Raw genomic sequence first — 13,583 nt, 5'->3', positions numbered from 1 at the left:
AAATCCCAGTCCCTCACCCCATCTCAACATGCTCTGCTTCTCTTTGAAAGACAAGCCAACCTCTTATCATGGGCTCCTTATGCTACCGGCTTGGGAAGTGCACCAAATTGGATCCCCTCCTTGCCCAGAAAAATCTGGCTGCTTCAGTGTCCTGGAGGATGAAGCTGTTGGTTTCTTGCCCAGAAACAACAGGCACTTTCAAGTCTGGTCACTCTTGTTCCTGCAGCCAAAGGTTGGAAACCATCAGGACACCACAAAGATGTGCTTCATCTCACCTGCCCTTTTCTCACAGCCAGGAGTAGCCAAGGAGAGCCCCTTTCCTGCATAAAGGTGGATGTATTTGGGCCCAGGGCTCAAGCACATAGGGAGTGCTGGGTACAGAGGTGGTGCAACAGGAATCCCAAGACAGCCTCTCTTCACATGAGAAAAACTGGAACAGGATCTGCTGCTGCCCTCTGCACCGGGCCTTCTGCCTTTGGCAGGGCCCCACAACGGGATGTGCTGGAGGTGATCCTGATGGAGCCAAGGCAATACTGAGGAGTCCACAGCCTGGACACCCCAATGTTTCCAGTTTTCAATGTCATGTACCTCCTTGTGCCCTTAGGGGAATGGGCAAACACTGAACCTACTTACAGAGACCATGTGGACAGGACACACACACTGGCCCAAGCCACCATTCACAGATCTATCATGAGCAACGCCAACAGCTCCTGTTTTCCTGGTCTAGAGAAAACAGGAGAGAGGAACACAGGCTGTGAGACTCTCAAAAGCAGGGCCTTTTCCATGGACATGGCTCCTCCAAAAACAAACCAGGCAGCAACTTGGCAAAGCCATGGCACGTTTGCTCATCCCCAGGCTGGGGCGTGGTTTCACATGCAGCTGTGGCTTTCTTGATGCAAGATCCAGACCCAGTCCAAGAGCTGAACCATCCACTCTCCTGGCTACCAAGGGGCTTCAACTTTTCCCCCAGGTCAGCGCAGCTCTGCTCGTGGCTGCAGGGGTTCAACCAAAAGGTTGGTTTCCTTCAAAGGGACGTTCATTGCTCAGCTCCTCCCTCTCCCTCACCTTGCCCACAAAGTAGAGCACTAAGAGCCTGCCTGCAAAACCATAAAACACTAAATACTCAAAGAGTTCCTGCACCTTGAAATGTGAAACCTTCCTGTCAGCAAACCAGTTCCATGATACATAGACGTAGTTGCCTTCCTCCCCCCTCCAAGAGACAGAACAGAAAAACAGCCCTGGAAACCCTAAAAGGCCATTCTGTGTACAAGGCATGCCATAGATCTGCTGATCTCTCCGGCGCCCAGGCAGGAGAGGCTTTACCAGCATGGGCCAGCTCTGCCTGATGACAGTCACCACCTCAAAGAGCTGCCTGGCACCCAGCCATCCTCTCCTTACAGGATCCTTTCAGCCCTGGAAAACAATTTCCCCCAGCCCCTGAGCACACATAGACTGGACCTGGCGCTTATCTGTTCTTCCAAGCTCCTTTCCTCACTCAGCTACAGTCCTGACAACCTCCCTTCTCTCTTGTGTAATCATAAAGGCTGGAGAAGACCTCCAAGATGAAGTCCAACCATTAACTCAGCACCACTGTGTTCATCACCAAACCACATCCCCAAGTGACACATCCACACACCTTTCAAACACTTCCAAGGATGGAGATTCCACCACTTCCCTGGGCAGCATATTCTAATGCCTGAGCACCCTTTCAATGAACCCTTTCTATACTCCCTTGTCCTTGTAAAAGGCATTTCTTCCCTATGCTGTGGTGGTCAAGAGCACACAGAAGCATAGACCTGGGTTCAGTTTCTCACCAGGCAGGGTGGTCAGGATCCCAAGCTGGCAGGGTAGCACCAGATGGAAACACTCATTTGGAGCTGATGTAGTCACATCAGCCACGGCTCTCTGCAGGAACCGTGGGCATGCATGGGGGACCACGAGGACATCACAGCCTGTTCGCCACAGCACGTCACTGATGGAGCATCGTGGCACCAACACCACCTGTAGTGGTACTGATTCTTTTTGGGATGGCCTCCCCTTTCGGACAACACATGATTCCCCTGACCACCATCTACAGAGAGGCTGCCAGGTGGATACAGCTGTCCCTCCCTTCAGCCCCACTGGAACCCACCACCAAGCCCCAGCTCCACCATCCTCTTTTGAGGGCTGAGCCCAAGTTTGGTGGCCACCAGCCACAGCCATCTGTTAAATAGTTCAAACATGCCACAGCCATCTGTTAAACAGTTGAATGGGGCCGTTCTGGTGTGGGAGGCAGTGTACCTGCACCCCAACAAGTGGAGGAAGGGATGGGGGGGCGAGCAGGGGAAGTCTGGGAAATGTGTTCGTTTGCCTAGCACCTGGGGAAAACATCACAACACTGCATTTCCATGGTTAATTGGGGGAGCAGCGAGCTTCCTGGAATGAAATTACTTTTGGGCTTGGGAAAAAAAAAAAACAAAAACACAGTGCCACAACCACAGGATTTTTATCTGCAATGGTGCCTTCTGCACCTGGAGCACCCAGTGCTCCCCCCTACAAAGCCCACACTTCTGCCTAATGGGAGCATTCAATCCATGTAGAGGACAGGGGAAACTGAAGCATGGAGGCTCCAGCATTTGCATTAAGGGAAGGCAGTCCCAAGCCCGGATGGGTCCTCTTGCTTCCTCAGCACTGGACAAAATACACTTTTGAGTTTTATCACATTCCATCCCCTCAATGGGATGTAAAACATGGTGACCTCCACGTCCCAACCAGAATTCCAGCTCAGGCCCGCAGAGCAGGTGTGCTCTGTGCACTGTTCATCGTGACACATTTCAAGACACCCCAAGTGCATTAGGGAGAGACAATATTTGAAAATAAATCTAGACACCAAGTTTTAAACCCACTTCAGTGTCAAGCACAAGGGAAATATCAGCAGATATGAACACATGCCTTTACCACACCATACAAAAGCTCTGCAGCCTCCTGCAAAGGGATTAATCCTGCCCACAGAATGCTGGGATGGAGCTGGCAAGGTTCAGCTGGTGAGGCTGGGGGCACAGGGAGATGGTGAGCACGGGCACCATGTGCTTTCCTGGATTAAGCAGTGCTGGTCAAAGCCACTGCAAGACCTGCAAGAGGCCAATGAACCCTAAACCTCACACCACAGCATGATCCTAGCAAAGCCCCTGTCCCCAGCCCCAGGTTACCACCACCACTGCCTGTGCCCCAACTCCAGCCCCAGGTGCCACCACCACTGCCCATGCCCCCACTCATCCCAGCTCACCCGCCCATGTCAGCCCACAACCTGAGTTCACCCCAGAAAACTCCAAGTGCGTTTATTTACATCAGATCAGTTCCCTGATCTGGTCCGTGGGCAGGAATGAGTAACAGGGACAGGAATATCTCGAGCAGATGTTGTCACCAAATACAACATATCGTCAGGCTGCTGGTGGCTCTAAATCATTCCGGAGCCCGGCAGTTGCTTCCCAGCCCTGGGCTGCTCTCCCAGCTGCTGGCTCAGCTCCGAGCCCTGGGATGACTCCTCTTGCACTCGACGAGGGATCGAGCTCCAGGCGCTAGCTACCAAAAGGTAAGAACGTCAGAAAGTCACTGTGATCACCGCTGCCTTTTCTCCTGCCCACCTTCAGCTCTGGGGATTCGGGTGCTCTCTTGCCCAGCACCTCTCCGGGGTTGCCTGCACACAAAGATTCACACGGAAGATGGATTTCACAGCTCCAGCCCAAAGCATCCTCAAGAGCAGCAGCAGAGCAACACAGCACCGTGAAAGCAATACCACAGAAGAGGCCATAGCTGCAGAAAACAGGGAAAAGGCAGCGAATCCCCAGCCAAGCAGTTTTTAAAAGCAGAGGAGGGGGAATGCAGGCATCACTAAGCTCTGCAGCCCTTTACTGCGGCCTCCCTGGCTGCCGGCTGGAGGAGCAGCTTTACTCATTAGTGGGTTATTCCTGGCACACTCCCCCCACATCAGCTCCCAGGCAGGGCCTCGGGAGCAGCTCGCTGGGGTTTTGAAGCCTTCGGGGTCCAAGCGCTGGAGAGGCGCAGATCTTCCTTTAAAGAAATCTCCCTCGGCAGATAAATGGTGCTGGGTAACTGGGGTCATTAGGCTAATGAGCAGCCACCGCCAGCCTGGAAGCAAAGTAAAAAACACCACAGAGTCTACCCAAGTCTGTTAGCCTCCAAATCTGACCTGTCTCCAGCAGTTCCCATTGCCCTCGGAGGAGGAATCAGGTCCGTGAGTCAGCAGGATCAGTCACCCGCCGGCCTTGCCATCAGAATCTCTAATCAAAGCACCGAGGGAGCATATTCGCAGGTCGCTCCTGCCAAGAAAGCAGAGAAGGGGCTGTCCCCCCTCTTTGTCACCCCCTCATTAGCACAGTGTTGTTCTGCTCTCACAGTGTCATTCCACTCTCATGCTTCAGGAGCAGGGAGATGTTTTCTCCGCTTTCCCAGTGCTGCTCCATTTCCCATCACCATGTCCTTGACGGGGAGCCGTATGTCCTGCTCCCGCTCCAGTGGAGATGGGGCCGCGTTTTGGCACAACGACCAATTCACTGGGATACAGTAACACTGATGGGTCGGGCATCAAAGCTAACTCAGCCCTTTAGTCCTTCCTAACCCTGCCAGCTGGGAAAGCAACCAGGGAGAGATGCAATTTTCCCTTTGTAAAGCCTTCAGAGATGGGATCAGCTGGAACTCCCAGCCTGCTACATCCAGTGGTTAAAAAAAAAATCCCGCATATAAATAACCTCTCAGTAGGAGCCAAAACTCCAGGACTAACCCCATGGTTTGAAGTGAACGAGGCAAATTTCCTCCTTTGTAGCTCTTGACACATGTTGGCTGCGTGCCCCCTTCTTGCCTTGTTCCTGGAGCAGAAGGCTCCAGGCAGCAGGGCTGGGGACGATAAGGAAACGAGCAGTGTCATTCCCAAGGCCTCCCAACACAGCCCTGTCAGCAGCTCTGAAGGGATCTGATTCCAGCATGGCTGGAGAAAAGAAACCACAGCAAGCAGAGCAGGCAAGAGCCGGCAGCTGCCTGTGCCCCCCCTGCACCTCCCTGGGCTTCCAGTGTCACTCTGGTTGCCATTCCCTGGAAAGAGCTGAGTCCTGTGGAGCAAGAGGTGGGAAACAGCTTCTGCCCAGGGTTTTCTGTACAAACGGGTCCCTACCCAAGTGCTGGACTTCCAGTGTGTCCTAAAAATCCCTCTGGAAAATGAAACACAGGGTGAACACCAGCTCTGAAGGGATGAATGGAGCCAATTTTTGGAGGGTCTCTAAAGCACCTCCACTGAGAATTTCTCTATCTAAACACTGGCCCCAAGACAAGGAACCCCTTACCAGTCAAAATACCAAGCACATCTTCAAAGCACAAGGCTGGGACCAGCCCAGAATGTCCCATCCTGGCTCTGCCCCACATCAAGAAATGTCCCTAAAAGAGTCTACACCCATCTCCTGTTGGGCTTGGACCCAGCAGAACTACTGGAAAATCTCAACTCTTCAAGGTGGAGTCACCCAAGCACCCCCCACCCCAACCCTCATCGCTGCATCCACCACCAAACCTCATCCCTCCTCCAAAAAAATGGAAAAAAGGCTGAAAAAAGGCTAAAAAAAAGCAACCATGCTTTGATTCTAGGTAAAGGATTAATGTGGGAGACACCTGGGGGTCCATCCCATGTCCTGCTCAGGCTGTAGGACCAGCACTGCAGACACCATGTTCCTGAATTAGAGGAAGAAGATTCACACAGGTGATACCAAAGCCACACTGCAAACTGCCAGACAACCCAGCAGCAGCAAGAAGAGCCCAGGGATGTATTTTGGGGGAATATTTCTTTTTTGGTAGCTGCCACTTGATGCGGTGTCACCACCCACTCCCTCCACTGTCACGCTCTCCTCCCACGGAACCACAAGTACATTTTCACACCAGTTTTGGGGTCCAGCCACTGCAGTGTCCCCTCACCACTGTGTCACCCATAGCAGGGATCTTTAGTTCAAGCACGCGCAGGGTATAACCACACTGTGTCCAGGGGGAAATTCAGGGAAAAAAAAGCACCAGCAGCTTTCACCCCCTCTCCCACAGAGAGACACAACCAAATTCACCCTCCTGGCTGCCCAAAACCACAGCGCATGTGACCCAGAGAGGCTTTTCAGAAGAGCCGAGTCTCCAGCGGCTTCTGTTTGCCTTTCCCTTGTTTGCAGCAGCGTCGCATCTGGAGGCTCATCAGAAGAGGATGAAAAAAAACACCCCCTCCCTCCTCCTGCTGAACAACCTCTCGATCAAAACAAAGCCGAAGCGGCAGCCAAGAGCCGGGAGGCTCTTTTGTTTAATGCTCAACATCCCCTGGCCGGCCCAGCGTGCCCAGGAGCGGGTGCAGGGGCCACGGTGCAGGCAGCAAGGTGGGTGCAGAGCTGGCGACCGAGCGCCCACCGCTGCGGCCACCGGGCCCTGGGGCCAGCTCGGCCCTGCCACGGCAGCTGGTGGGGCAGGGACAGCACAGTGGGCGCTGCTCCTCCGTGCACGGCCATTTTGCTGAGTGTGGCTGCTCGTCGAGAGCTGCTGTACCCTCCAAAACACCACTGTCCCCCCAAACCAAACCCCCATCATCAATGACCCAGGGACTGATCCAGCCTCTGGTCCCCACACTCTGGTCATGGATCTATCAGCACAAGCTCTTTTCTCTCCCTGCTGCAAGAAGTATTAAGCTCCCATTGCTGGCCCCCCAAATATCTTTTGGGGCTCCAAGGAGCTGCCCAGGCACCAACCACAGCCTGAGGCATATCTGGGTGAGGTGCTCAGCCCATCCCAGAGATCCTGGAAGGTCTCAGCAGGGTTACTGCCAGTAGTTTTCATCACGATCAGCCCCATCCCTGGAGAAGTTATCACTTGTGTCCCAACACACTGATGGTATTGGGTTCGAGGAGAGCACGTAACAGACCTGGACAAGGCCAAAATCTGTATCAAGAAAAGGGGCGTTTGGGATATTCAGTTCCTGAGGCTTCACTCTGGGAAGCAGCGACCAGAGGAGCCATGGGGGTCACACTGGCAAAACAAATTCCATGAAGCCCATGGGTCACATCCACAGGTTTCATCACTGTGATGTCAGACATGGGAGTAAGGGTGACCTCATCTGTGGACATGGCACCACAGAGCACTGGCTGACACGGAAAGGATGTCTGAAGGAACCCACAACAAAGATCCTTCCTACACCCAGCAAAGACTTGAGGGCTGCCAAACTCTACAGTGAGATACAAGAAGGGCACAAAAGCAGAAGCAGAGGCAAGCAGGGTGAGCTGGCTGGGGCATGAACTGGCTAGGGGCACCAAAGCACCTCATCAAGGAAAAATACTCCCTGCTAAGGTGCTTGCTAATCCAGCCACGGAGATACAACAAAACCTCCTGGCTGAAGATGCCAGCTCAGCATGCACCTACAGATGGAGAGGTTGCCTACCCTGGGCTGAAGTTGGTGGAGGGACAGACAGTCTCTTCCTTCATCCACAGACGGAGACCAACTTCCCTGTCCGGAACGGAAGAGGGAGCAGCACAGGGTTAAGCAGAGGACAAGCTCATGGAGATCAAAGGTTGGGCTGAGTCATGTTGTGGCCATTCCTGTTTCATTCTGAGCAAGTTTCTCACTTCCCAGGCAGGGTTTGTTGCCAGGCCAAAATGAACCTGCCCCCTTCATCTCCTCAGTGCACTGCCTGGAGGAGCGTCCCTCCCACAGCCAGCATGTACCTCTGCTCTTCACTTCTCCTTTGGACTCCACATGCAGTTTTTGGGGCACCTCCACAGTTTTCAGGAGACAGGATGAGCCCAATGCCATATCCCCAATCACCACATCCCCCATTGCACCCCCTCTGTCCTCCACCCTGCCTCAGGTATCTGCCCAGCCTCAGGCTCTTCCTCAAGTCTTCCCACCCCTCGCCATGCAGACGCCTTTCTTCTCCTTGCCCAGGGCTTTCCCGACCCAAAGCAAGCCATCCAGCACCCAGGAGACTGACAAAACACAGTCAATGATTCCTCCTAAGACCAAACACAACACGTGTTCCTGCAGATCCAGACATTAAATCCCTTCTCAAAACAGGGATCAGCCCTCCAAACTCAGCATTCACTGAGGTGGTTGTGCCTGAATCTAAACAAGTAAAATGGCAGAACCTTCCTCACAGGGCATCAGCATGGAGATGATGGAACAGTCTTCCCTCTGGTAGTGGGAAGCCATTCCCCCTTCCCCTGTCCCTCCAGGTCCTTGTCCCAAGTCCCTCTCCAGCTCTCTTGGAGCCCCTTTAGACACTGGATGGGGCTCTCAGGTCTCCCTGGAGCTTCTCTTCTCCAGTTGAAGACCCTCAACTCTCCCAGCCTGGCTCCAGAGCAGAGGGGCTTCAGCTCTCGGAGCAGCTCTGTGGCCTTCTCTGGACTCTCTCCAGCAGCTCCACATCCCTCTTATGCTGGTGCCCCAGAGCTGGAGGCAGCTCTGCAGGTGGGGTCTCACCTCAGCAGGGCACAGGGGCAGAATCCCTCCTCCCCTGCTGCCCACGCTGTGGGACCAGCCCAGCAGACAGGGAGCTTCTGGGTGCCGGCACACACAGCTGGGGCATGTCCAGCTCTTCCTCCACCAACATCCCACCTCCGTTTTGCCCCTCCGGCTGCAGATGATTTCTGCAGCTGCATCAGTGAAAGAAATAAATCTTTGATAGTAACAGCACAGCAAAGTCACACAGGGTACGACCCAAGGTCCAGCCAGCTACAGTGCCGGCTGTGACAGTGGTCAGCACAGATGGTTGTGTAAACATAAGAGCCAAGCACATTGAGATATTTCCCAAACCACTTCCCAAGCTCCTGTCCTCCTCGTACGTTTCCCAAGCCAAAAGACATTGTCTTGTACAAATCCTGATGGGTTTCTCATCCACAAACCCACCAAGTGCCCCAGAGCACTGGTGGACTTTCAGCATCCATAGTTTTTAGCAGCAACATTCCAGTCCATCAGGTAGAAGAGCATCTGCTGCTCTCTCTGGTTTTCATTCACTCTGGTTCCATTGCCAGAACGGACAAGGGAACAACACATCATCTCCACATCACTCCTGAATTTTACAGGCTTCAGTCACCTGCCCTAGGGTCTTTCTCTCAAGCCATTTAGCAGCCCTTGTCCCAGAGCCATCCCATGGCCAACCATGCCCACCACCCTTCTCTCCATACATGCTCCCCAACAAAACCCTGGCCTCAGAACCTCTCCCAACTCCACTGTGCCCTCCCCACCCATCCGGGTGCCCACACTGTGATCCCCACACTAAAGCAGAAATCCTCCTGGGAGCCACCAGCTGTAGACATGGTGATGTGCACCCCCAATACTGCCCAGCCACTCTCCCAACCCCAGCAAGTGTTAATGGCCATAGAGCCAAGCCACTCCAAATACACACGCTTATGATGCTCACCCCGTGTGCAGCAAACATGTGGCTTCAAAGGCAAACAGCGGTGACACCCATGTGCAGCTGGCATGGAGGAGAACGCAAACCTCCACATGCTCAAAGTCCTCCCCATTTACCCACAGAACTCCCATCAGCCACTGTGATTACTGAGAAACAAGAAGAGTCCCAAAATGGCCATGTCCAGCTATACAGCCACCCAGAGCTCAGCGCCACCCAGACAGACAGCCACTCACCCTGTAGGCCATGGGCCACTGGTGGGGTTTTTCATGCCCCTGGTGACCTGGAAGAGCAGCTTGGCCAGCTCTGCATCACTGGTGCATGTCAGCAGAGGAGCTACACGACAAACATCACCCACAGCCCCAGCTGGCCCAGGTCAGATCGTCACCACCTGTGGGACATACCATCGGCAGCTCCAGGAACGAGGCGGTGACTCCTGTCAGCCCTGCTCCTTGTGCTCACCCACAAGCCCATGCAGATACCACACTCACAGACACATTGAGGGATCCTTCTCAGCACATGATGCAACCAGAGAGAAATAAATTCCTCCGGGGGTTGCGGGGAGCCTTGGCCCTCACGGGGAAGCCAGTGGGACGCAGAGCACAGCGGCCCACTGACGCCGTGTGTCCCGTTGGGAGCTGGAGTAGGCACAGTGCCAGGACATCACCTTGACTGCAGAGTGACAGAGGCCAGAGAGGTCTGGACCCATTGGCACAGCCACAGCACCAAAGAAACCAAATCCCAGAGGGTACAGCAGGATAGTACCTGGAGCACAGTGGCTGCAGGTGATTTGCTGACACATGGTTCCCAGTAGCCAGGCATAGCTTGACCAGTGCTATTCCATTGCCACGTCCAGACACTGGCACATCACATGGCCAAACCACCTTCACGCCAGAACCAAGAGGCACCAGCCATCACCAGTGTTGCTCCCAGCAGTACAAGGCACACGGTCCCGTTCCCTTGCCAACCACAGCAGGACATCCTGGCACAGGAGTAGTAACATCACCCACGCCCCGACACCTTTCTTACCTTCTCCGACTTCACCTTCTTCAGTTGCCGACACTCACTTTCCCCATCCTCCAGCTCCGACTTAACTCCCAAGGGATTGAGCGCAGCTCCCGTGTCAATAGCTATACTCCCAAGCTGCTCGGCAGCAGCAGGCTCTGTCCCCTGGCCTCCATCATACTGTCCCACCCTCACTGCCAGGGCCAGGGGCTGCAGCACGCTGGACTCCTTCTCCACCGCAGCCCCCGCACCTTCACTCCTTTCCTTCTTGCTTTTAGATGAGCCGCCCTCCTTCTCTTTCTTGGAGCCAGCCACGCTGCGAGACGCCTTGGCCGACTTCTCTGAGCCCTTTGGGGTGACGGCAGGCACCAAACCACCTGAGTTCGCGCCATCCCCAGAGCGTCCTTGAGCCTCCTTCTTGCCACCAGCTCCCTCACTGGGAGTGAACAGGGAGGACCCTGGGGTCGGCTTCCCACTGTCCTTGCCAGTCTTGCTCCTTTTTGACTTGGATTTGCCCTCCTTGCCCTGAGGGCCCGGCACTGGGCTCACAAACTTGATGTTATCCGGTAGCGTTGCCACTGCGTTGGGTGCCGGGAGCCCCACCTCCTTGGAGCCCGACATTTCCAGTTTCTGCTGATCCTTCTCCAAATCAGCGTCCAGGTCAATGATGAGATTCCCTACACCAATGTCCCACTCATCCCCGCTGTCGTACGTCTCAACCGGGTTCGCATCAATTCCTTTCCCTCCGGAAGCTCCGCTGCTCAAGGACATCTTAGAGTTAACAACCCCTCACGATTCAAGGCTATTCCCTGTCTCCACGCCCTGGGGGTCACCTACGTCCTTGGGGGCTTCCAGTGGTTGGGGTCTGCCCAGGTGACGGCATTGCTGCTGGAAGGGAAAGCAAAGAGAACAAGGTTACACATGAAGAGTCGAAGGCAGGCAGATCTGCCTTCACTGGCAGCTGCACCTGCAGCCAGGAGAGATCTGGGCAGGGTGAAAGCCCCAGCCTCCCAAATCCCCCCTCATAGAATCCTCCTGCCACCCCTCAGGCTGGGGCTGCTCGGCAGCTGCCCCCACAGCAGCGGCCATCTGGCACCAGTCCTCGATCAATACCGGCCCTGGCAGGTCACAGCTCTCGGCTCCAACAAGACATTACTCACACGTTTCCCCGCTCGCCATTTCCCTCTGAATTATCGAGCGCTGCCCCTGGGAGGGAGGATTGATTTCTCCTGCCGATGCCACCCGGAGGGAGGGCTCCTCTCCGCACCAGCCTTGCTGTGAGGGACGAGAGCCGCTTGCCAGGGAAGTCGAGTGCCTCAGTGGGAATAAATCCCAGGCTTCAGAGTACTTGTGACACTTGGGACGTGTCAGAGCGGTCTCCAAAGGCTAAATAGCAGTGGGAAGCACAGGGTTCCCATCCCACACCTCCAGGCAGCACAACACAGCACCCGGATTTGGGATATTTACCACCATCACCTCCACAATAAGCTTCCAATGGGAAACCAAGACGCAACTGTACAAATGTGCAGTGTTAACTGGGAAGTGGGGGCTCAGCCCTACCTGCCCAAGCCACAGCTGACCCCAGTGAGCCCAAAATATCTCCTCCCAGCTTCCCAGCCCCTCACCCTGGGAGGGAAACAAAAAAGACACCCACACGCAGCCTGACACAGCGACAGAGCCTGACCAGACATAATTAATACATGTAACAGCTTCTTCCCGGCACCATCCAGCCAGGCCACCGGCCCTACAGAACCCTTAAGAAATCCTTGACCACCCATTTGGATGAGGTTCCTCTCCAGCAGCAATGTACCTCCCCTTCCCCGCCAAGCTCTGAGCCTGCTGGCTCCCGGTACTATTTACGAGTGACACTTCAAAAACAGGTGACTTGAAGAGAAATAAGAAGGGAAGGGAAAAAAATACACACACACACAAATTTCTTCAAACCCCAGCAGGCAGGAGCCTGGAAAGCAGCTTCACGGTGCATTTCATGAGATGCAAACACTGTAAAAATGCCAGGGATTCTTTCATCAGCCAGGCTGCCGCAGCCAGACCATTTTCCATCTGCTCCCCACAGCATCCTCAGCTCTGTACAGCTAATAATCCGCTCTCTGACAGGTCATTACGGAGATTTTTAACCCTAGGAGCTGGGGGTTTGCGTGCAAGCTGGAAATGAAAAGCACTGACCTCTCATTTTAGCGGCAGGGAAAGTGCCGAATCAGGAGATCACTTTGTGCACTGGAGTCACTAACGGCTTCCCAAAGCTGCCCTGCGTGTTTCTGCCACTGTCTCCTCCTCCTCTTCCTGCCCCAGGAGCTGCTCCCCAGTCCCAAGCCAGGGTGTCCAGCCCAACCCCATCAACCTGTCTCTTCAGAGCCTCTCTCCAAACCACCAATGGGGTCAGCAATTGGCAGCGACTACCTCACCTCTGCATGGTACAGCCAGCTCTTTGTGCCATGGATCTACAACAGTCCCTTTGTGTGGATGGGTAAAGATAGTAACCAGATTTTTGGCTTGTAACAGCCCCTTCCCAGCCCTAAGTTGAGGCACAGAATCCAAGAACAACCCCAATGGACAGGTGGACACAGCATTGATATGCAGGACCAACATACGGGAGCTGCTGGGAGAGGATGAGGCTCAACCTCCAAATCCAAGTGTTGCCAACCCAAGGTTGGAGCACGCAAAGGGCCACGGCCAGCTCAGATCAGAAGGATAAAGGGACAAGGATCTGACCTCGCAGTGGCAGAAAAGCAGTGGACAATCTGCAGGGTCGTACGATGACAGGCACAGCACCTACCACTCCATGCAACAGCTCCACAAGGCCGGCTCGGTTGGCTCTCTGCTCCCACCAGGGAATTCACCTTGCTGTTCCAAACGTGCAGATACACACGCACACACATCTCCATAAATATTATTTATACATGTGAAATAAGGAGAGCAGATGAGCGGGACTTGGGTCTGAAACTCTGCAAGCAGCAGCAGTTTTTGCCAATTCCTACCACAACAAAAGGAAGAAGGAGCCCAGAAGTCCGCTGAGTCCTTGGCAATTTAGAGAGCTAGGAACAATCAAAGGGTTAGAAAACAAGAGGAGCAAAACCCCTCACCCTACAGAGGAGGCGCCGAGGGAGCCTGCTCTGCTAATGCAGAGGGAAGGGAATCACAAACAGG

At 54.3% G+C, this 13,583-nt stretch overlaps 2 protein-coding genes across 2 annotated transcripts in view; both read right to left on the bottom strand.

The window, feature by feature from the left end:
- ZNF609 (zinc finger protein 609) overlaps window positions 1-11,189 on the bottom strand; it is a 45,314-nt gene extending 34,125 nt beyond the window's left edge. The window contains exon 1 of the mRNA XM_050308992.1: window positions 10,443-11,189. Within this exon, the coding sequence (XP_050164949.1) occupies window positions 10,443-11,189 (747 nt within the window). The remainder of the gene's footprint in view (window positions 1-10,442) is intronic.
- Window positions 11,190-11,203: 14 nt separating this feature from the next.
- TRIP4 (thyroid hormone receptor interactor 4) overlaps window positions 11,204-13,583 on the bottom strand; it is a 45,283-nt gene continuing 42,903 nt past the window's right edge. Inside the window, exon 14 of the transcript XR_007628097.1 lies at window positions 11,204-11,306. The gene's annotated coding sequence lies outside the window, so the exon portion shown is untranslated. The remainder of the gene's footprint in view (window positions 11,307-13,583) is intronic.

This window comes from Myiozetetes cayanensis, unplaced genomic scaffold (genome assembly GCF_022539395.1).
Source record: "Myiozetetes cayanensis isolate MyiCay16 unplaced genomic scaffold, myiCay2020 scf14, whole genome shotgun sequence".
Lineage (NCBI taxonomy): Eukaryota > Metazoa > Chordata > Aves > Passeriformes > Tyrannidae > Myiozetetes > Myiozetetes cayanensis.
This window is presented reverse-complemented; position numbering and strand designations above follow the sequence as displayed.